Source organism: Larus michahellis, chromosome 3, assembly GCF_964199755.1.
Source record: "Larus michahellis chromosome 3, bLarMic1.1, whole genome shotgun sequence".
Lineage (NCBI taxonomy): Eukaryota > Metazoa > Chordata > Aves > Charadriiformes > Laridae > Larus > Larus michahellis.
In genome coordinates, this window is record NC_133898.1 from 90,498,735 (window position 1) to 90,523,739 (window position 25,005).

Below are 25,005 nucleotides of genomic sequence, written 5' to 3' on the forward strand. Positions count from 1 at the left end.
CAGGAAGCTATTAAGAGCAAAATCAGCCCTCAAAATTACTTTTTTTTCCTTTTTTTCTTCCTTTTTTTTTTCCTCTTTTTTTCTTTTTTTTCTTTTTTTTTTTTTTTTTTTTTCTTGTGAGTACCACATTAGGAACCAAAGGCTGTTACTGCTTTCTTCCTAGTTTGGTCTAGAGCTTTATTCTTCAGAAAGTGGTAACATATTCATTAGCCATTGTAATATGTTGGGTTTGGTCAGTTTGGTTTGAAATTTATTCAGAGCACTACCACAGGAAAAGTTTAATTTTCTTTCTACTTGTTTATATGTAATTGTAACTTGTATATAGTGCAAAGGAACTTTTTCTGACTTTTTTTGTTTGCAAGAGAGAAAAATAAGTACAGGCCAGTTCTTTCAAACTACAATTAACTATGTTTTCCCGTATTTATTTAGCGAAATACCAGAGAGAGTTCAGTCGCTGTCAGTAGTCTTACAGCCTGCTTAACTAATTAAGGTTTTTGTCTACTTTCAATTATAGGTACTCGGCCACCACTGATCAAAAACTTACCTAAACCAATTGAGAGTTTAATGACCCGTTGTTGGTCCAAGGATCCCTCACAACGACCATCCATGGAGGAAATTGTTAAAATAATGACACACTTGATGCGGGTATAAAACTTTATTTTAGTATCTTAACCATTTTTTAAATCTATTCAGTTAGGAAATCGATTTATAAAAGGTATGCCTTTTATCACACTCTAAAGGTGGACTTGCATATTTTCTCTCTCCTTCCCTCTCTTTTTAATAAAAATTATCAAATTACTATAGTAGAGAAGGGAAATAATTCCTCTTCGTATGTGAGAGGTATACTAAATTGTAACAGATTTGGGGAAATTAATGAAAATAGTCATAGGTGTATTTTAATATACTACTAAAAGTAATTGCACTTATTTATCTTCTAAATAATTATAAACATTATATGTAATTATGTTTTTACATATGTATAAATATAAATTATTTTATGAGTTACTATTTAAATCATTTTAAAGCAATTGTTAATTACTTTTTTATCACATTATTGCTGTTTTTTCACAGTACTTTCCAGGAGCTGATGAACCTCTGCAGTATCCTTGCCAGTATTCAGATGAAGGCCAAAGTAACTCTGCCACTAGTACAGGTACACTTGTATAATAAGAGAGAACAGCAGCAACGTGAAACGATGCAGATAGATTATAAAGCACATTCTCATATTGATTTTGAACTCAAATTGGGAAATGTAACCTTTCCAAAGATCTTAAGCATTGGCAGGAATCTGTTTTCTTGTTGAGTCCTCACACCACATCATATTCAGTGTTCTTAGCCAAATGGTTTTGCTGAAGTGTACCTTTAGTGGTGAACAAGCATATAATGAGAGCTGTCTCTGAATGTCCAGGTTTAAGGTCTCCTTTTTTTCCCCATGAAGATTGCTGGCAATTGATGCTCTTTCACTCGTATGTAACGTTTAGGAGTTGGCACTTTTAAATTTTTGACTATTCTTGAAAGCTGCACCTTCTTTCAGTTATGATATCCGCAATTAAACTTGCAGTAGTTTTATGTTAAGATGCAGTAAATACAGTGATTTAAGCGACGTGCAAGGAAATCACTAGAAACGTGAATGGAACAAAATGTGGGCTAGGCTTTCAGGTAGTCTTGCCTTCAGAGAAATCCTTTTAATAATAGAAAATAAAGATCATTCGGTCTTCTCATTTTTTAGAGTACAGTTTTCCCACTTCAGTTGTTTTTAATCTTAGATGTCTTCACCTTCCACTGCTTGGTTAAGTTTGTTTTCTATCTCCAAACAAATTGCTGTTATTTTGGATAAAGTTTCCTTGGCTACTTTGCAACTTAGTGACCTGTATATACAAAACCTTTTCAGCTGTAGCACTGTACTGACTTTACTAGCTGTTCACCACCCCTCAGAACATGATTTTAAGATATGATTTATCACTTTAAACTGTGAATATATATTGTTTGTTATTTTTCAGGTATTTGTGCTCCTCTATGTTTAATGATGGACTTTGTCATTAATTGTGAATGAGGTTGCTGGTTGTGTTGTTAATATAACATCTACCCCAATAATTTCAGGGCAAGCTAAAGATTGACTGTCATCATAGTACTTAGTCATGTATTCTGTCTTTTTCACTCCTTTTCCTTGTTACATTAATGGATCTGTTGCAGTCTTGCAGCCTGCCTTTCATTAAAAGTTTTTAGAAGTGTTGCTTTAAAGCAAAGTTAGGCTTCTCAGAGTGCTCAAGTGAAGAGATGCACTTTAGTGTTCTTAATGGAAATTCTCAAATATTTTTCCTTGTTACTGATTTACAGGTTCATTCATGGACATCACTTCTACAAACACAAGTAACAAGAGTGATGCTAACATGGAACCAAGTGATTTCCAAGGAGCTTCTACCAATGACACTATTAAACGTTTAGAGTCAAAATTGGCACAGCAAATGAAAAATACAGCCAAGCAGCCGGTAAGCCAACACGTACAATTTTGAATACTAATAATGAAATGGACAAAGATGGACAGAAGTGTTGTAACCGCTATGAAACATTAGCGTCTTCTTTCAAAAATAGTACAAAGTTGAAGACAGTTATAGGAAAAAAAACATGAAAGGGGATGGAAAAATATTGAGTGATTCCAAAAAGGTAAAATGGAAGGCTCTAATAAGATCTCCAGTGAAATAAAAAAATAGTTCATTTTATTTAAAGGGATTCGTTAGGTTAAAAGAAACTTATAGTTGAAAATTGCTGCCTTAATTTAGAAGCAAAATATTAGTATGACATGAAAGGACTAAATATTCATGTGAATTTTTAAAATACTGTTTTATTTCAAGTAGGATGAAAAAATACAAAAGATCCTCTTGTGATAATATTGGCCTAATTCTACTCAATTTTTAGCTGTGTAAAGTTAGATTCTTTTGAAAGTTGCAGATACTGGGTTCTTGTATGCCAATAATAGCTAAATTATTACCATTTATTGAATTATAAATTTTAAATCTTGTCACTTTTAAAATGCACATTATAGAAATATATTTTAACCTACATATGATGCATATCATGGAGGGGCTTCTGCAGAACTTTTTTTCTTTTTAAAAATGTGACTGTTGAAACAGGGTGATCCTGGCCGTTTGAGCTTACCCCCGTCTCGTGGGAGCAGTGTGGAGAGCTTGTCAGATGTTCGTGCGCGACCACAGTCAGCCCTTGTTTCAGGAGAAGCCAAAAGGATGAGTGCTGACATGTCTGAAATAGAAGCAAGAATAGCTTCCATCACAGGTAAAATTAAAGGATGTTTGGGGGCTAGACTAAGACTAAGGATTTGGAAGGAAGGAAAGAAGGGAGGAAGATGTAAAACATGCATAGTCTTACAAAAGGTTAATATCATCAGCCATATGAAAATACTTTAACTTTTCACATAGTCTGTATTGCCCTTTATTAATTATGGGGGGAAATGGCTTCATTCACGGTTGTATGCTCAACAAGGTTGAGTATTTTAATTGGGTACTTATAGGGTTGTGGAAGAGATTACTTTTGTTGAATTAGACTTATACCTTTTAAAAAACCATAATGAGACTACTAAATGTCAGTCCTATTCCAAATGCACAACTTTCTCCTTTGCATCTGAAATAATGTTATTCCATCTCTGCTAGCATAATTATTTCTGAAATAATATTTCCTTCAAGGTTATTCCTATAATATTTTTAAATTAAGAGGTGGGTTTAAAGTTCAGCATGTTCCCAAATTAGTTTTAAAGTCCACTTTGACAGATTTCAGGAAGAGAAACATAGTTAGATTTTAGCCATCATATTAAGAAAGCATTGGTATCTTTTGTTTAAATAAAAAAAAAAAAATTAAAAAAGTTACAGGTGTTTTGCCAGGTTTGCTTCAGGTAGCTGTAAACTGTTCTGTCTAAACATTGAATCCTTGAGTGAACTGGAATTTATGTGTAAGTATAAATACGTAATTTTATCATGAAAGCAATCTTTATTCTTCCCAGAAGAGAGAATGAATAAAAATGTGTATACTTGGCAAACACTTTCTTGTCTCTTTTCTTCATCAAAGATATTGTTTGTTAACCTAGGCAAACTTCAGGTTTTAAGTTTCATATGTGAAACTATTTTTTGTTATGGTATATAACCACAGATTTAAATAATCAGACAAAATTATTTAGCTGTTCTAGCATTTTTCTGCCAATCTCAAAATTAGAGTAATCAAGTAGCTGTAATTAATAAGGAAATATGCATCATATTCTGGCTTTCTTGTGCACCATATTTCATTGTTGTTCTTCATTGTATTATGATTACTCCAGGATCTTGTTTTACTAAGTACTGAAGTTACTCATGAAATAATATTTATCTTGCCATAAACACTTTTTACTTTTATGTTCTTATTTTAAAGCCTTATTCCCAGATTTGTCTTTTGTATTGTCAGTCTTTGACTGGATGATTGTGTAGCACATCTCACCCTGAATATCTCTAAAGGTTTCCTAACACAGAAGGCAGGCAGCTGTGTACTTACCTGATAATAATAACATGCTGATTTTATTTTAAAATATGTCAGGACTCACTTTGGTCACTGACACTTTAAAGTCAATGTAAGTTTTTGGACATGAGTGGAGATTACCTGGCCCTCCTTTGTGTGAGTTTTTAATTTTCCTGGTTTGTCTTCCTAAAGTACATTGCTCTGAATAATAATTATTATTTCAGAATATTCGGAGATTTTTATTGTTGTTATGACTTTAGGGTTTCTCTTTCTTGGGGGAAAAAAAAGTAAAGTATATCTTGAACATACTAGTTCCCTTGGGTTTTTTTTAAGAAATCACTGCAGGCAGAGTGGACTAGAAATGAGGTCAAACCCATCTGACCATAACGTTTTCAAAAAGAGCTGAAACAGCACTGTATTGGTTTTGCTTTGTTTTTTAGCCTTGTAAACTGTGTGACAGAAATAATATGCTGTGAACCTGATAAAAATTGTGTGGCTGGGTGAGAATTGGGCTGCTGTTAAGAGTAAATCAGGTCTAGAATTATTTAATGTTGTTCCACCTATCGTTAGATTAAGTGTAAGAGTAAATCAGATAATGCACATCACTGTTACTAAGTTTGAGATGGATATGCTGCCATGTTCTACCTTAGGGTGATATACTCAGACTTTTCTCTAAATGGTAACAATTTATCTTAAACTACACAAGTAATAATAGAAAAATAAAACATGTATGAGTAGATTTTTATTCCTAAGTAGTATTTCTTGAACACCAGTCAAAAATGAAAAGGTTGATAGTGATATCCAGTTTGCAAAACAAAAAAATCTTCACTAATAAGACAAACGTATGGAAGGGAGGAATGATTATCAAATGTAGTAAGAGTAAGCACCTTTTTTCAGAGACTGATGAGATTTCCTTTAAAAGGATGTGATTTAAAGAAACAGAAGTACCCAACTATTAATCTTGTTTATAAATTAGTTTGTACCCAGCACTAAAGAGAAAATGTTGTCTAAGTTCAGGCAGTCAAGAATTTATTCTGAATATACAGGTGATCTAAATTTCATTTGTTCTCTCTTTGGATAACTACATTTGGTTTTTCCCTTCCTTGTTGCCATGCTGCTTTCTGTGTTTGACTTTTGTGTTGCTAACGATAACTAATTACACGGTGTTGTAATGATGGCTAGTTCTGCATTTTTTGCTTTTTAACAGTTGCTTTACTATGTGTAAGCATGAGTGGAAGGCAATGCAGTTTATTCTGCATGACACATTTTTGCATGAACTATAGTTTAACCAAGTTTATGAAAAATGCAATATTAGGAATTTAATAATTTTGCTATTGCCATTTTAGTGTTTTGCATGTGTATTGTATATGTGTATTTTTTCAGCCTATTCCAAGCCTAAACGAGGCCATCGTAAAACTGCTTCATTTGGCAACATTCTGGATGTCCCTGAGATCATCATACCAGGTATCGCAGACCAGGTGAACGGGTCAATTGGTTAAGATGCCGGAATAATGATCAGACTGCTAAAAAATACTTTTTGCTCCAGTTGCTCTAGGACAGAACTAGAAATTATCCCAATAATTTTTTCATAATGTCTCTGTAAAGAGGAGCATGATGTCTTAGTACAAACTTACTAGTAAAGGATTCGATCTTCTAGTTTGAATTTACTTTTATTGGTAAAGGATTTTTTCCTTTATGATCTTGGTGCTGTCTTCTTATAGCGCAAAACTATGTAGGCAGTCTTTTATTACAAAACCTCATTTGGTGAAAATGGACTTAAGTTGAAAAATTCCTGTCTAGGTAACTGTCTTGCCCTGACCTTTATTGTGTTTGAGCATCCATTTTTAATCAAATCAAATATTAGTAGAACAAAAAACTTAAATCCATTATGTACAGAACTTCAAATCCATGTGATACGTGTGATTAAAACCAATTAACACTTAATCTATGTAATTCTCATATTTGACTACACTTTTCTGAGCTAAAATGTGTCTGCATGAGGTATTTCTGTTGTGTTTAAGTTAATGCAAACTAAAATTATTAGGAGAGGCTTCTGACAGGAAGAAAATCAGTATAATCAGGCACCATAGCTGGTAATTTCAGTTGGGACTTCAATGAATAATTATCATCTACCCCAAGTCTATATTTAGTTAGCAGCGTACCGTTTTCCTTTCCCATTCCTTTTTTCGCCATCAAAATGGATTTCTCTCTTTCATTTCATACTTCTCAAAGCCTAAAAATAAGTATAATCAATCCCAAACTGTGATAGGTATACCATTAGCAGTATGCAAGTCACTTCAAAATGCTTTGTTGGAGGCAGGAGATGCAAGTAATAGTATCTACTGCTAATCTAGAGATTCATTAAAAACTGTGGACCCTCTACTGTAAATTAGCGTCATCTGAAGATCTTGACATCGTTTGGTATTTTAAAGTTGAATGCAAAAGATAATTTTGTACAGAAGTTTCTTTCACATAACTTTATTGAAGTTTACATATATAAATACAGAATGTCAAAAAGTAGATTCCAAAGAACAATAGCAGTGCCCATGAAAAGAAAACCTGCTTGGCATTGAGGCTTACATATTGGCAAGAAAGTTTACTAGTGTAGCTTTCCACTGTGATTTTCAAATGGTCCTGGCCTGCCATGCCATTAAATGAAAGGCTGAGAGAGCAAGGAAAGAGAAGGTGAAGTGATCTGTCAAGTTTTCCAGCATCACCAGGTGATGAGAGACTGGGAAATAAGGTCTAGAAGCCAACTGAGTGCCTCTCGTCTGTGCACACTGTCAGCATGTAACAGCACTGAGGCTTCCAAGAAACCTTGAAGCTTTTAGAGAATACATGAAAAGTTAGTGAAATAGAATGCCCTGTTGTTTTCACAAAATAGATTGTACCACTCTATTGGTTTTACTTATTTAGACAGAGGAAATCAATTAGCTGTTCTTTGCCTGGATTATTTTAATTGAACTTGACAGGATGGGAACTCCAAGGTGAATTTGGAATAGATACGAGAGAAATAGCAACCTGTATATACAAAGGTATTTATATACAAAGGACAAATACAAAGGTATTTGTCTTAAATGAGCGATAATGAAATTCACTCTTAATGCTTTATCAGAAGCAACTTCATAAGAGGAGGATTAGTGTATCACATAGACTATTCACATAGGGTGAATTTTGTTGTGACTTGCGCGGTGGGAGATTAGAAATAGGGTAAAATCCAGAGTCATGCACTGAGGGTCATACACTAGCAACAATTTCTTTTAATAAGATGATAAAGGACCATAGCAGATGCATGCAGGTTAATCCCAGGTAGCATAAGCCACTAATGTAATGGAGTTGTGAAAAACTATGTGAAAACTTAGGGTTCATTTCCAGGAAAGACAAGGAAGCACTAACACAACTTTAGAGGCACTTCTTGAGGTCTAATCTGGAATTCAACAGCCATGTAAAAGAAACATACATGTGCTCTGAAATAATAGCAAGAAGAGCTACTAGGGTGGTATGGAGAGTATAAAGAAGAATCTTGAAAAAAAAGCCTATAGGCTTAGCCTATAGAATGAAAGCTGAGAAGTGAATAATTATTTTCTCTACATGGATCTGCAGCTAAAGACTAGGAAGAGAGAACTATTTAAGCTAAAAGATAGTATTGGCGCTCCAGAAAAAAAAAGATATAAATTGTCTACAAATAAGTCTGGGCTGTATATTAAAAGTTTTCTAGTTGTCAGAACAGCTTTCCTGTAAGAATCACGAGGCCAGAAAAAAAAAGATTAATTGTTACATGACAGGGATGTGATCATCTGCCCAGTGAAATTATATTTATCTGTATACTAAAGCAGTTATTCAAAAGTACCTTGCTCAGTTATTCTTTTAAAGACAATATAGTGTGGCCTATTTCTCACCTCTTTCCTTTCCTTACTCTCTCAGCACAAGGCTTTCAGTCCTGGCCTCTTGACACGCTTTTCCTCTTCTAGTTACGCTTCCAAGACCCCCAAACGTGCATTTCCTCTCCATCCCATGCCGTTGCATTCCTTAGCGCTTCTGCCACGTACCCAGCTCCTCCGAACCTCCCTGGGCACGTCGGTCGGTGGGGCGAGCAGCTGAGCAGCCCCGTCTCCGTCCTCGGGGCTGCGCGAATGCCGACCGACCCGCTCTGTGCTGCTGCCTGAAGTTCTGCTGAGCACATGGTAAAGCAGCTGCCGCCCGGAGAGGGGAGGCACCAGGCAGGCACGTTACCGTGAGTCAGCTGCTTTGGGGCAGGGCTATTTTAGAATTATGAGTACTACATCTGCTATCATTGGGGTTTTTCGTAATGTCTTGCCTCAGCTGCTTTGCATCCACGAACTGATTGTGCTCCCGAGGTCATGAAATACAAATTTTTTTTTATCAGTTGAAGGCAAAATGCTGGCAGGAGTGAAAGTTCTTAGTATATCTTTCTCTTCTTTCTAAATAGATTTAAATAAGGGTGAATAAAACTTACTTTCATTTTAGATGCTATTTTGTGTTACTGGCTTACAAAACTTAGAAACTGAAAAATGGACCAACTAATTCCTTTTTTGTGTTACAACTTGGCAAATGAGTTTGCGGTGGTGGTATCCTGCAACCAGATACCCAAGTGAAGTATCAATATTATTTTTTTTCGATTTATAGTGTATATATATAATATACAGTATAGATAATAAGCACTAACATTTTATTTATATATATATATATAAGAAAAATAAAAACCCTAGTAAGTACAAAAGGCTCAAGTAGCTATATGTTTAAAGAAAAAAAAATCTAAGTATAATTTGTAATATGATCAAGAAAAATATTCAGAACAGCTTTTCGATACAAACCAGTCAAGCAGCATTTAGCAAATTGAACCTTCAAGTACAGCCTTTTCTTCACTGGCAACGTTAGCCATCTCATGCATATAGCGTACGTTTATTTGGCTTTGTAATTTTGTAATCTGAAACCGTGCCACAGCGTTAAGATTTTTACAGCATTGACACTGCATGAATGATTACTCAGGATACACACATTTTGTTGAGTGTCTTTAGAAAGTGGATAGGAATTATAGATGCTTTAGGTGTGTAATTTTTCTACCTACTTTTAAAACCAATATAAGCCAGAAATCCCACCCGTGTCTCCCCAGATCACTTCATTCTTCTGGAATTCAGATCAATATTTTAAACTTCTTTAAAATGTCTTCTAGCATCTTACACTCACTGATTGTCCTGCACTGTGAGAGGGGTTTGAGTCTTGCAGGTGTGTAAGGAAGAGAGTGTTCTGTGCACAAATAAGAGAGTGTAAAAGGAGACGCCAGTATCTGTTAAAGGGCAGGGAGACAAGTTCATAGCTGGTCTGGATATTTGGCAAGGGGGGAGGAGATCAAAAAGCCTTAAGTTGTAGAATTTGTTTTTGTTGAAGTATGTGGGGCAGCACATGATGGAAGTTTCCTGTTCCTTTACCGTTTCATTTTAGAAAATAAACAACAATATGCGAAACATTTTTTTGAGGCCAGGAAGTATGTTTGTGATGTTTGATTTTTTTTAATCTTAAAATCCCATAAACCACTGAAATCCTGACATAGTGCATCAAGCCACTGTATAGTAACTTCTGTGCATTTACAAATCTCTTAGTTTTTATAATGAGAAAAAATTAGTTTTAAATGGCCATAGAGGTAAAAACAAGATCAAACCTACAAGAGGAAAGTATAGAGAAATAGCAGTGGTCATTTCAAATATAGATTATATGTTGTATAGTATGTTTTTTGATTGAAATTTGTTTTGAATCTGGAGCAATAAGTATTTGTTGATTCGTAGTCTGTTTCTGCTTTGTCTAAGCTATTTGCCAGATGTCTGCAGTAGTTATACTAATTAAAATGGCATTGCCTAGTAGAGCTTGCTCTTCCCTCATGCTACTAACTCAAAGGTATTTTGTTTAAAGGTGTTCACTTATTACAACACAGTAGTTTTGGCCCCTCATTCTCCCCCCGAGGCATTTTCTTTTCTTTCTTGCACCCCACCCTGATTATTTTAACGTTTTGGCAGCCATGTTCTAATATTTCAGCAACACATGTGCCGGGTTCTTTAAATTCACAAATGTTGCTAATCTGAAATGAGAATTTCAGATATTTTTGCAAGCCTATTTCAGTTGAGCTAATTTTGTAACAGTGTTGTTGAATGAAACGTGCACATAATTTTGTATCGGTCGTGGGTGGATCGCCCCATATCTTGAATATTGAGATGAGCTGTGGCAGCCGGATGAAGTACCCACAGCGCTGAGTTCTATTAAATGTATAATCTTGTTTGTTAAATGATTAGGTAGTGAAAAAGTTCACTGCAAATGAACAAGTTGAGAAATTCTGATGTAGATTTGTCATTCACGTGATCTCTAATGTGGGGGTATTAAACGTAATATAGCCGTTGTTGCTTAGGTGTGTCTTTACTTTCCCTGAATTTCAGAAGTAAAAGATCAAGACCACAGAAAAGTTGCAATTCAAATTTATTTGTAGTCAGAGCAAAGAATATATTCCCAATTTAGAATCCTTCTTGACTTTCTTATATGCTTGTTTCTCATAGTACTTGCTATAAATTTTAGACTGTGAATAGTCATGACAAATTGGTAAAGTGACACTGAGAATTTTGTATTGCTGTTGTGTGGTGGTGTGCTCCTACATGTAGTAGTACCTATATTTAAAAATTTAAAGTATGACACCGTGAAATGTATTGATTACTGTTAAATAGCCTTACATTTTTGTAGTAACTGTTGCAAATCAAACCACCTGTCAAAGCCCGGCTGTGGAGTTGCATGGAAATGATGCTGAATAAGAAGTATCTAAAAGCTTAAAACGGCGGTGCCTGCTGCGAGGCTGTGAGCGTGCTGGGCTGGCTCAGGGTCACAGGGCAAGGGGACGTGTTTGGGATGCTCCCCTCCCGTAGAAAAGTTACATCACGCAGAGCGAAGAGCAAGAATTTTGAGCATTGTCAGCTGTTACTCGGGACGTTTTGGTGTTTCCTTTTGGACAGCTGACCTGCTCTCAAGAGACAATATAAACAATCACCGTAATAAAAATCAAAGTAGCCAGGGGGATTCTGTTGCATAATCTCCTTTTATTTTTAAGGAGACTTTGTTTCCTGGAAATGCCTTTGATTGCGTGTCAGTGTTAAAATTTAAACTGTTTTATGTAGCTGTCACTGGTGGATAATTGCTAACAGGTGGAAGGAGAAGAGGAAAAGATTACAGCATTGTGCTCAGTAGGTTGATGGCGAGATGTGATTTAGCTGAACAGTCCCTTTTTCACACTTCTCAGAGCATAAGAATAGGACATAGTTTCCTTCATCTGAAGGAGACAAAGACCAGAAGGAAGCACTTTCGCTTCTTAATTTTCGGGAGGGGAGCGGCACGCGGGCAGAAGTCCTTGCTGTGTTCCTTGAGCACGCCAAAGAGCAACAGGTTAAAGCTGGCAGCCTGTTATCTTTGCGGTCTAGCTTCTAGAAATCCCCATAACGTAACGCACTTGAAATAGATGTCGTCATCAGCTCCTGCCCCGAGTACTAAGCCTGATCAAATACATGTGACAGAAGATGGTGGAGTAGAGTGCAGCAGCTATTCATGTGGTAGGAGTGGTTATTGTATTAGGGTATACTTTTTGTTGACAGGCCAGCATGTTTTGAGTTAAAATTCTGCAGCTGTCTCTCTCTCCCCCTCTCTCACTTTCTCTCTGTGGATTTATACAAATTCCAAGCTCCTCTGCAACAGTCGCACCCTTCTTATTTGGTTCTGAATAGATTTCACTCGTTTGTTTTTGTTTTGTTTTTTTCCCAGCAGGAAACGGACAGCAGAGGCGCAGATCCATTCAAGATCTTAGTGTTGCTGGGACAGAGTCCAGTCAGGTAACGTCTTTCTCATCTCATCTTTATCTTTCGGTGAAGTCAACACCAAATCGGTACAGGGAAACTGGTCTGGAAATCTTCACCTTTGATGCTTTCGTACAAGTGATGTGGAAGCTTGGCAGACTGTAGTGTCGTTTGTATTGCATTTAAATGAGATTCCATGAGGGTAATCTATGAATGAGCTCTAGATGAGAGGTGTTTTCTGTATAGCTCACGCAGGATTTATCATTTTTATGTACACACAGTTTTTGTGTACCACTTAATTTGGCTGAGGGCAGATGTTATGCAGGAAAGCCTTTTCACCTCTCTATACGTAGAAAACAATTTAATTACTACTTGTGATTGTCTGAAGCAGTTACAAATGTATTAGACTCACTTTTTGCAGAAAAACAAAAAGCATGTGCATCATTATTATAAATGTATTTATTATGAATCTCTGCACCATGAGTAGTAACTTACAGTAGTAGCTCTCCATTTCTAGTGAAAGGTTTACAGGAGGGTGCTGTCACAAAGAATTGCTAAAAAAAATACTATCTCAATAAGATATTTTGTAACAACATAGCTTCTTATCTGGTATTGTAAGTGCCATGGTAACCGACAGTGGTATGCTATATAAAATTGAAATTAAACTAAGAACATGGTAAATGTGAAAAGTACAGCTAATGCTTCATTCTGATGTGTTTATTTTGTGGTTTTAATTGCTTCGTTGTCTGTTTCAATAATTCACAGAGGCTGTTTGGTTGATAGTGTGGCAATTTTGAGATCCCTACTATTATTTGGATGTGGGAAACTGGAGCTTAGCATATTCATCACGTTAACCAGGTTTCCATATTAAACAACCTACTGCAATAATCTAAAATAGGTGGTAATTTTTGGAGTGTGTAGTTATCAGGGAGGTCAGCATTTGATCCTTCTTTAATTCCGTGGAGTGTGATAGTCACAGAAATCTCATCAATCCCCCGGGTATTATTAGTAAAATTTACTATGTACATCTACCTAGAAAATAAAAAATGAGTCCTAAATATATTTTACTATCTTCAGAGGAGACAGGCTTGTTAGAAAGAAATGAATCTGCAAAATTGAGTAAAGAAATAGATTGGCCTATTCAGTTAATTGTAGAACTAAAATTATGCAAGACTTGGGAAAAAAATGAAGTGCCAGTACGTCAGTTACACAAAATTGCACTGACTGATGTATGAATATATTTAATTATAGCTTTTTCATTTTAAAGTTTTTGTTCTCTTCATTTTAATGAATAGTTAATATTTAAATATGTATGATTTCAGCATTTACTTCATACCTTAATAACTATTATAATAGTCTTTCTTTGAAAGCTGTTCAACTGTTTGTATGGATGTTCTAGCTAAATTGTCCTTGTGGCCGGGAGGATACAGAAAAGTTTTTTGTTTACCTCACCAATTTCTGATTATGGTCTACAGAAGTACCAGAATCACATTTTACTTTCTTGCTTCTCATAGTGTATATATTGGAAATCTAAATGGAAGAATTACCATTCTCTGCTGCTATCTTGCAGTTTTTGGAAACTCTATGATATAACTTGGAAAACATAATATTTTAACAGACATGAAAAATGCACCTTGGAAGAAATTTTTGCACTGTCCGTATAAACAAATAATGAATTTTCTTCCCCTTTTTGATGGGAGTAGAGATAGAAAAGTCTGCTGCAACTAATGATAACTTTTGACATACATATGTTTATATATTTAAAAAAAAATCTGAAAGCAATGAAGAAAGCACACACAATGTAATTATGGCAAAGGATTTGACTTAAGATTACTCTTTATGGGTTTCTATAGCTCTGGACCTCAATGAATTTTTATTAAAAATCTTCAACTGCTATCCATATAAGCAATCTACTAGCCAAAGCAGAAAAAACATCTACTAGCATAGCTCTGGTCAGTTTATGATATCTCCCCACATGCACCGCACCATAGCATATATAGGTTATCCTTTCTAACATGAAAATCTCCTTCCCCCTCCCTCTTCATTGCAAACATCCTTCTTCCCCACATTCCATTCTCTCCAACACCCACCCGGCGGCGCAGCCTTCCTCACCGAGCCCCCATGGCACTGCGTGCCTCCGCTCCTGCACCCAGCCCTTGTGAGCCCCTGTCCCGCTCAACATTGAAGGATTGCCATGGTGCTGCTTTTCTTTTTTCTTTTTTTAACTGTTTGACTGACACACTAAAGCTGGTCAGAAATGTTTTTATTAAATGTGTTTTTCCTGAAAGTTGCCGCCATGTCAAAAGAAAATGATTCTTCTACAACTTTCTTCAGTCAGGAAGGCTTTGCCAAGTCAGAATGGAGTTTTTGTTAAGGTGGAGGAAAACACTGGTCTTGATAATTAGAAATATCCCAAAGTTTGGGGTGCTTACCTGCAAGGGTAGACCAAGACTCTTGTCACCCTGCTTAACTGCTGCTCTGTTTTAATCAGACCACCTTGTATGTTTTTATGATTGTATGTATATTTTATTTCTGTGTACTGTTAGAACAACTTTTTGTGTGGTTTGTATGGCTGATTACTATTTTTATGTTGTTGAGACCCTTAAGGCATTTTCCAATATTGCTCTTACTGATGTTATCGACAGCAGACAGTAATAGTGCTTTGCAGATGATTTTAGTACTCAACTGACCCTTTTACATCAACAGTTCAGATAGGAAAATATGCTAAGCCAAAGGTTTTCCATCACTGGGTCAGCTATTGGACTGGTTCGTTATTTAGAACGTGTGTTTAAGCCTGATTTCCCAGAGATTTCCCTAGTGCTTAGTGACCTTAGACTGGACCATCCTCCAAGTGACACGAGCAGCACTGGTGTAACCATCTCTGTACGGTCAAATGCTACATTTCCATTGGTTTCCATCCATATACAGTGATGCCCTATTCATTTTTCCACATAAATTTTTTTTGCAATGAATTGTTTCTTCTGCTTTTCCATTTCCCTGTACATGCATTTTAAAACATTGTATTGTGCCGTCTGTCCAGCACTGCTGCTCTTGCCTGAACACCTTTGTAACACAGAAACAGATGTGCAGACTCTGAACTGCAGCCATAAAAGCTTCCAGGGGCTTGAAGGAACACAGCAAACCTGCCATTTACACTGGATAGAGTCTTTACAGAATTTGATATGTTATACTGAGATACGTATTGGCATAATCACTCAAGAACTGCAGGTTGTGATCAGATGCCTAGTAAGGTATCCATGTCCTTGCCTGTGTATCTTTTATTGGGCTGGCTGTTTTGGTACATCATCTTTCACAGTGCTATTGTAATATCAAAACTTCCCCTTTTAAACCCCTTTTTTTTTTTTTTTTAAATAACTGTTGCTGGGCCTTCATAATTCTTCCAGTTACTTTGAAGTGGGGAAAAAAAATTAATACATTAAAGAAAACCACGTACTGTATTGAACGGTTGAGAAGGAAGGTCGGAATGTACGTGCCCACATGCATGCAAACTAAGCGTGATAATTTGGGGGATCTGATATTATATAGATGAATCATTCTGTCTGTGAGATTGTGAAATTGGTCACAGATACACATTATTTCTTTCTCCCATTTCACTGTGAGATAAAATCCACAGATGAGGAGATGAGGAGACAGGTCTAGTAATGATGATTTCTTTAAACTGTGTTGCCCATTTAAATTAAACTTGAGGGGGAGATTATTTCTCGGAGCACACCAGCTTTTCAAGACTGCAAGTCTTTGAGAAATGGAAGCTAAGAAGCTAACGATGCCATGGGGGTCTGGCCAGCTGGCAAAGGTGATTTGAGAGTAATGTGATGACGAGTCTGAGTGTACTGAGATACCTGCAGGAAGCAAGGACGGAAAGATACCTGTGAAAGGGCAGCAGAAACTGATTGTTAAAGAACGGTCACTGGCTTACCTGTCAGAGGGGCTGGCGTGCAGGAGGCCTAAAGCATGTCATTCAAGGCACTCAAACCCTGTAATCTAACAGATGTTCAGCTTTGGGAACTCCCCTTGGGCTTTGCAGTACTTTCTAGATATGCTTCAGATACAAATCCATCATTTTTAACTCTAGTAATTTTGTCTAAATAGCAATATCAAGGAAATATGTTGTTTTGGTTTTTTTTTTTCTATTGATGGATCAAAACAGTGTGATACAGCAAGCAGTCTACTACAGCATTGAGAAGTTCCTAACTTCTTCCTAACTCCTTCCTAACTCCTAACTAGAGTACTTCTCAGGTGCCCTTTGCTATCACCTGTAGATACTCAACAAACTTCTCTTTGCATAAAGGACTTACTTTAAGCCAAAGTGCTTGCTCTGTCTTCTGACCTTTTACATCAACAGAGTGTGTTTATCTCATATCTGAGGACGCGGACAGTACGCAGTAAGCTCGACAACTTAAACCTTGCTTAATGTCAAAAAAGACTCCAATACAAAAGCTTTTTCAAAATGTCTGATGCCGTCATCCTGATAGTATCATCCATTGGATTATTTCTACAATGTTTCATTGCCCTGTTTCTGGCTACTAACACTAAAGAGCTAATGAAAATTACAGGAGAAATGTAATGCAGTTGAAATGATGGATATTTCAGTGTGTAAAATCTTGTTACTCTTTGGATTGTTACTTGACTGAAGTCCTGCCTTTTAAAGATTTAATTAAGATAGGATATTTGGAAATTAGAGTCATAAAGAAATACAGTTTCCAGGTAATGTATATTTGAGTGCTGCTATTGAAAAATAGGGACATTTAATTAATCGTTTAATGATAAATACACTATATTGAAAATAGTTGTATTTTAATTGCATCTTTTCTTTTTACTTAATTTTTTTCCTGCAAAACTTGCTGAGGTTTATAGTCTTAAGTCCTTTACTGTGTTAATTTTCTGTCAATGAGGGGTTATAGGAATTACAATAATATATATTGTAAATAATAATTCTGAAAAAAAAGCCCAATAGAATAATGAAGTCTGTATTATGTTTTTGCACTTTGGTAAACAAAAGGATTGGAGGAGTGAAGCTGTATAGAAAGGCACTTCCTACAGAATTTTGTTTTAGTTCCTAATTTGCTTTGTGAGAGAGAATGTACTCATTTTCTAATTGCTTTGCTTTGGTTGATTGATCCTTTTTGATTAAATATTTTTTCATGTTTTCTGAAGACGAATCACAACCTCTGAGTTAACATATAAGAACTATAAGAAACTGTAGATTAATACACTGCAGTCTAGTGCAGTTACTAAGATGCATTCCTTTAGTTGAATGTAGTTCCATTCACTGATTAAACATTGGAAACAAACTTTTTCTTCCGTATTTTATGGAGCTGGTAGATTTCACTGAGTGGTGATATGAAAATTACTAGGCATAGTGTCACGCTTTTATATAAAGATCTTGAACACATTTATTATTATTATGCTGAATAGCCAAATTACATACATTTCTTTTGATAAGGTGAAGATGGAGTAGAAATGGGGATGGAGTTACCCCTTCAACGCTTGTAAAGTTTATCAAACTATCTGGAGAGCTTTCAGGGTAAAAGCTTGAGGAGGAGGGTATTTGGGAGGATTATAGGTTCAGGTTTCTTCACATTTATTTTTCTTTTTAATAATGTTTTTTTAAATGAACCCTTCAAAAAATCTTCAGGTAACTTTTCTTATCGTTTAATTTGTTTTCTTTTATCATTTCAGGAGAGTAGAAACAGCAGTAGATCATCTAGTCCTAGTGTGAGAATGATCACTACCTCGGGACCAACCTCTGAAAAGCCAACTCGTAATCCATGGACACCTGATGATGCAGGTAATCCTTTGTTCATTAGTTTACTTTTTGCCTGTAAAAAAACATAAAATATTTATTTGATTATGGTTTGGTGAGTGTGCCTATACATTAACAAAATTAAACAATGAAAGTCACAGTTTGTTTTAGTTCTGCTTAAATTAAATCATTACATTACTGCTTGTTTTGCACACTGGCTCTAAGAACTTTTTTAGAAAGATTATATTAAGTTACATAAACTTGTAAACATTTTGCTTGTAAGAAAGTATTGTACCTATGCAGTGATACTAGTATGTAATCCAGTTAATGTAGCACCAGTTTTTGACTGTAGTGTGGTTTGGGGGAATTCAGGGTATTATGAATGCGCAGTTAAAGCTTTCATTGCTCTGACTTCTGGAATGAAGTGCGGTGTAGGTGAGTATCAGCTGGAATACATTAATTCTGTTTTTTTTTTAATCTGCCTTGTAATTTTGCTTATGCAGAATGTACATGCGCACACAATCTTACTGTGTTTAAATGAACTAACATAAGTGTGTCTGCAGAAGTGTAAATATTTCTACTGTAGCATCACTGTTTCTTTGTTATAGAATAGGATTAAGAATGAACATGATTTAATAGTTGTATTCAATTTTAAAAGTCATAATGCACTCCATTATGAAAAGAACCAATACTGGACTGCATGAAAACAATGAATCCCCACAATTTCCTTTTTGGAATATAAATAAGAATTACATTTTTGTTAGCAAAATATACACATTGAACCTTGCACTTGATCTCAAGCTGGTGCCTCATAGTGCCTCAGATTCTGAAATCTTTTTCTTGTGATCCATTTCATCTTTGGCTGATGAGACTCTCATTTTTTTTCTTGTAACCAACCGCAAAATGGAAGCTCACATGTGGACTGACTCTTGCACAAGCATGCATATATATATATATGCACACTGGTATTTTACCAGATATAAGGTGATTCTGTATGTAAGGTGTGCACTTTTTTCACCCTTCCCCCCACCCATTTAGTGGGAGGGCAACATAACTCTTGTATTTTGCTTCTTCGCTTTCTTCTTTCTGTCCATTGTCACTTTGCCTGATGACACTCTACACCTTGTCACTTGTAATTTCCCAAAGCCCTTGCCCACTGCCACAGCCCACCCTGTGCCCTCTTTTGCCTGGCATGAGTCCGGAGTTGCTTCAGGCAGTGAGCACTTACGGGAATTGCTGCCTCGCACAGAAGCAAGTTCTTACCCAGTCAATAATTCATTGGCAACTGAAAGGTGCTGATCGTATGCCAGCGCAAGGGCGATTTGTCCCAAGTCTTTGGCCTTTAATGCAGCATAGCACTAGAGGTAAAAGTCAGGTCCGTTTTCTGTCCCATGGAAATCCCTCACCTTATACTCAAGTAAATACAGAATATACCACATGTATGGTTTTTTTTCTTAGGTTTATGCAGTCCACGAACAAAGAATCGTTTTAATTTCTAAAGAGAAATAATTTTAGTTTTTGGTAAAAGATGGTACATTTTTAAGTTAATGAGGCAAAACGATAAAATGAGGATACAGCCGAATCTGGTCAATCACAGGAAAAGTTATAGTGCTGTGACAGAGTGATGAAATGCTCAGGAATGTAATCTGAAGTATTTTGCATGTATTGTTGTATTTGAGACATTGCAATAATTCCTTTGCTGTAGCAGTATTCCATATATGGCAATAGTCTAATATAGGGGAGGACTTTTTCTGTTGTTCTCATTTAAGATATTGTGGTGATTAAGTCTCTGGTTTTAGGGTTGTTTTCGTTTTCTTTTTTTTTTTTTTTACCACCTTCCAGTTTCCTTACAAGCATACACTTAACCACTTTTTCTCCATTCCCACTCTCTTATTTCTGTTTCCTTTTGAAGCTGCTCTTGGAGATAGCATAGTCTTTGAGGGCAACACCTTAGTTTCTCTACCACGACTACTCTGTGGCAGGTGCTTTTGGGGTATGGGTAAGCAGCCCCTTTTTTTTCCCACCTACCCTCCTCCATATAATCCTCTAGTAGCAATAATGCAGCTATAAAATCAGTAGTTGCTCCATGTGTCTTTACTCCTATGTCTCTTAAAGCTTAACAGTAACCTTGCGATCCCCAGATTGTGGGCTACCAAAAGATAGGATCCATAAGAATTCAGAAACGTGTTAATCTGGAATGAAAGCACTAGAGAAATCCAGAGTAACTGCAGTGTAAGAAGACAGCAGCCAGGCCCAGGAGATAGATTGGTTATTGGGTTCCTTGCTACCCACAAAGTATCTCTACAGAGCAAAGAAGATGCCTGTAGAGCATGTTGTGAGGAAGATACAGACCTCACTGGGAGTAGGTTTCAAAACCGAGCAGGAGGTTGTGCTTATTTTATTTTGGCAGAGCTGGTTTGCACAGCTTCTAATTTTAAAATCATTAGATGCATGGGCTGGCTGATCCTTCATAAACAAGAATGAAATGGCAATTTTTTTATAAATAGAGAACGTGATTGCAAACTGTATAAAAATAGTATTTTTAAAATCTGTATGCTGTTACATGGCTTCTAGAAGTGTAGGATGATAACCTTAATCTTTATTTCTTCTTGGTGTGATAGACCATACTTTCGAAGTCCTTAACTTTATCAGAAAAACAAAATGATTCATCTGCCTTGGGATTGGAACGCTGCTATTTCCATTTGCCTTTCCACATTCAGATTGTGTCTTGTGAAATTACTTAGTATTCTTGTTTTTGTCCTGTAAGAATTAAATTAACTCTGAAAATACATTAACATTTTCTTGGTGTTGTTACAGAGACCAATGGGTCAGATAACTCCATCCCAATGGCATATCTTACATTAGATCATCAGTTACAGGTAATAAATATACGCTTTATTAGATACTTTATCTCGCATTTCATTCTAATGTGGTAATTTGGGGCTGCAAAATATAGTGCTGCATATTTACCTGTGTTTATGTTCTGTCTAACTTTTGACTAAGGCTAAAAAAATATATTATGTAATCTGAGATTGGTTGACTGAGATTTGATCAAGCTATTAAAAACAAGCCCTGGGAAACATGATCCTTAAAACCAAATGTAAGCTGAGTTTGACTGTCAAAATAAAACATTATTTGCTTGAGTGTTACTGAATTAAATTGTTGTATTCACTTTATTTGTTGGGGGGGGTGTTGATTTTTTTTTTTTTTTTTCTTGTGACAAAGACAGTAAGAGATTAATAACTGCAGATTGGAGGTTTGAGTCAACTTTGACATCAGTGCAGTAACATTTTCCAGGGCATGGTTTAACGCTTATTTTTAAAACATTACTGGTTTTTAAAAGACGTTATAAATACACTGCAGAGACATTCTAACACACTATATACAAAGATATCAGTTCATTAGTTTTTAACATGTCTGATTTATTTTCAGCCTCTAGCACCATGCCCAAACTCCAAAGAATCTATGGCTGTGTTTGAACAGCACTGCAAAATGGCACAAGAATATATGAAAGTTCAGACAGAAATTGCATTGCTGTTGCAGAGGAAGTAAGTGAAACGAGTTGAACCTTTTCTGTTCTTCTGTATGTTTCCTTTACCCTAGGTCTATTATATGTGAGTATTATTTCTGCTTTTATGAGGTAACATTTTATAGGGCATAATTATTTTCCAGACTTAATCTCAGAAATACTGAGCTGCTCAACATAGATGACGGATTCAGAGCAGGTAATTGAAAGTTTTAATCAATATCAAGACTCTTCTTCTGGACAAGTCCTACTTTAAAGTGCGTAGCACATCTACGTATGTAACATACTAATAATGTTTGTTTGTGTTGTCTCACATGAAAGACCTGGACTTCTGAGGAACCTTGGAATTTTATTTCACGTGCTGTCCAGTAAAGGATTTTAAATTGTAATATGTAGTTCATCATTTGAATAACGCATTATAGAATTTTGAGTAATATATCAGTTGCTCGTTTTGCAGTTAGTTTTTTATCTTATATATCTGACTTTGTCAGTCATCGCATTGTTTTATCAACACACATGTTGTATTTTTCTACCAGGGGTTTAGGACCTAATACCTAAAAGCCATTGTGTACCTTCTTGTCCTCCGTGCACTAGAAATAATCTCTTTCCTCTTACATCACGTACACATAGAAAGGAAGCAACTGCATGTATTGCTGGATTAGGGCCAAAGTTCTTGCTGATTCAGAACTTCAGTTTGCAGTACGTTCTGTTGTGTTCTGCTTCTCATCATTTCTGTTTCCTGACACTGGGGAGCAGTTCTGAGAGGTCATTGTACGCTCCCATGCCAGACCAAGTAACCAGCTTGTTACCCGCCACTGTCTGAGCCACTGCAGGCAAGCGGTTGTTAATGAAGAGTTTGCCTTGGTGATTGTTGAATAGCTAACAAGAAAAATGTGTATATAAACCTCTTGTACGTTAGAAATAGCATACAGAACAGGGGGAAGAGCTAACGTAAGATCGACCTCTTACCATCTATACACTTTTGGCTTAGCATCCTGAAAAAAAATATTTTTTCAAGTGAAACTGAAATTTTTAGACTTCATGAGGAGATACTGAAGCTAGCGTGAAGATCTTAATTTTGGTTTTGTTTCAGTTCTCCCTAAGGGTCAATAAATTGTATAAAAATGTGGTTTTCTTTCAGAGCTGTTAATTCTGTACCTTTGGATTCATACTTTTATCTTTTTTTCTAGAAAGTCTGCATACACATTTTTCCCAAACTGTTCTTACTTAGATGGAATGTAATTGCCCATGGGTGTTAAAACAAAACATAGTATTGTGATTGACGAATTTAATGCTGGTTAAGGTAGTTATTAGTTCAGCCTTTATAGAATAATTAAGTTTTCTTTAGCTGTAATTACAAACCATATGGCAACAATTAATTAACATGAACTGTCTCCTCTACTATTTTGTTGCTAAAATATTGCTGGCAGCTTGCCTTCTTGTCACCTCATAAACAAGTAGTAAAACAAACTGCTACATCAGTTTTGCAGAATAATTTATAGCAAGTTTATAAGTGTGTTTGTTCCTTCAGAATTGTTGCTAAAAAACATATTGAACACTTATGGCGTAAATTAAGTGAAATGACAGTTACAAAAATAATTTGCTTGATTCTGCTTTTCCACTGCTTTAAGAAGTTCAAGCCCAAACAGAAAACAGCACTTCACTAAAAAGTTACCAGGATTACTGCAGTTTTGCCTTTTAAGTTGCTTTTTGCGTTTGTAAATGTATGTATTGTTAAGCAAAAGCAGAGTTGAATGTGTTTATGAAATTCTGTGTGCATCCTTAGATGTTTTACTGTGACCTGTAGAATTATGTCTGAAAGCCATTATATAAAGGACAATTTTAGAGATTGAGGCTATGGCTCTTTTAAAGTTTTTAAATGTTGATTTGATTTGGAAGATAATTTTTTCCCAGGCTATAGTAAAGAATATGATTTTTTTTTTGTCAACATTCTTTTTTTCCCCACAATATCACCAGTCATGACTTCAGACAGATTATCAAGTACTGATTTGAAACGTATGAAGTCATCTACACACAAATAGAAGTAAATTATAAATCACAATTACTCTATTTTTTTTTTTTTTTTTTTTTTTTTTTTCAGACAAGAACTAATAGCAGAACTGGACCAGGATGAAAAAGACCAGCAAAATACATCCCGTCTGGTACAAGAACATAAAAAGCTGTTAGATGAAAACAAAAGTCTCTCAACTTACTATCAGCAATGCAAAAAACAATTAGAGGTCATCAGAAATCAGCAACAGAAGCGGCCAGGCACGTCATGATTTCCTGGGACCTTTCAACTGAAAAATATGCACAGAAAAGACTGATTATTTTTTTTTATTATTATCCCTTACTATGACAACTCATGAGTGTTAGCTTCTTGGTGTGATCTGTATTTGTCTGCTACACTTAAGATCATTTAATTTTCTTTTTCCTATGGTGGACATCCAGTTCAACAGGTTAATCGAATAAGGTGAGAAAACAATGACTTGAATTAACCAACAGCCCTCAGTTTAACGCAAGAACAGTGGCTGTATGCATGCTCCTTGTGTGAAGGCTAGCCTAACAAGTGTTAAAGTGGCTGCTAAATTGTAAGATCTTGGGTTTAGTTTTTGGTGTTACCTCGATCAGAGCAAAAGAAAAACTTTCCTGTTTAAGAATGGTTTTGTTCCAGTGTCTCATCTCAAACTATTAATATGACAATTATTTTCAGGACTTAAACATGCACCAAGCTGCAGAGGTGATGCTGGCTGACCAGAGTAATTCATGATGCGTTAGTGATGCCTCTTACCTGTAGACGTAATGTATTTTTTCCACATGCAAAATGGTAGGCAAACGGATGCCAGCATCCTTGGTTCAGTGCTTTGATAGTCCTGCATTTTGACTAATACATTTCTTGTAATCTTGCATTCATAAAATATTTGAAGTAAAAGGCTGTATTTTCTTTACTTTCTTGGGGGGAATGGCACGCAGTTTCATCAAGTTACTGAGCAAAAGTTATGAAGGTGATTCATGGGGCAAAGTATGTCCCTTGTATAAAAGAGGGAAAAAAATCAAAAATGTGCAACAGTGTGTTTTAAACCTTTAAAGCTTTTGTCCCTGTAGCATCTGCGGAAGGAATTTCAGAAAGCAAATGAATGCAGAATTTTAAATACTTACTCCCCTCGTACCACTTCTTGGATTTTTTTTTTTTTTTTTTTTTCTTACAACTTATTTGCTGAGAAGCATTTACCATAAATGTAAATAAGTTTGTTTCGGATAGGGAGATAAGGGTTTGGGGAAATGAATTTATTTTAAATAGCAAATTATGAGAGGGAGTCGAGTATGCAAATAGCAGAAGCTATTAAGAAAATGAGGGAAATGGCTTAGATCTCCAT

General features: G+C 35.8%; 1 protein-coding gene across 17 annotated transcripts in view; it reads left to right on the forward strand.

Annotated features, from left to right (window-relative positions):
* The window catches only part of MAP3K7 (mitogen-activated protein kinase kinase kinase 7), a 51,177-nt gene that overhangs the window by 23,079 nt on the left and 3,093 nt on the right, over positions 1 to 25,005 (forward strand). For 3 of the 17 annotated variants that reach the window (XM_074581113.1, XM_074581121.1, XM_074581125.1), the window contains 11 exons: positions 515 to 645; positions 1,072 to 1,153; positions 2,338 to 2,489; positions 3,132 to 3,291; positions 5,881 to 5,961; positions 12,307 to 12,374; positions 18,039 to 18,147; positions 20,015 to 20,101; positions 20,920 to 20,981; positions 21,535 to 21,650; positions 23,730 to 24,560. In XM_074581113.1, the coding sequence (XP_074437214.1) occupies positions 515 to 645; positions 1,072 to 1,153; positions 2,338 to 2,489; positions 3,132 to 3,291; positions 5,881 to 5,961; positions 12,307 to 12,374; positions 18,039 to 18,147; positions 20,015 to 20,101; positions 20,920 to 20,981; positions 21,535 to 21,650; positions 23,730 to 23,910 (1,229 nt within the window). In that variant the 3' untranslated portion in view covers positions 23,911 to 24,560. Of the gene's footprint in view, positions 1 to 514; positions 646 to 1,071; positions 1,154 to 2,337; positions 2,490 to 3,131; positions 3,292 to 5,880; positions 5,962 to 11,894; positions 12,099 to 12,306; positions 12,375 to 18,038; positions 18,148 to 20,014; positions 20,102 to 20,919; positions 20,982 to 21,534; positions 21,651 to 23,729; positions 24,561 to 25,005 lie in introns of those variants that run through there. The other 14 variants (XR_012586285.1, XR_012586286.1, XM_074581118.1 and 11 more) reach the window with 11 other exon arrangements.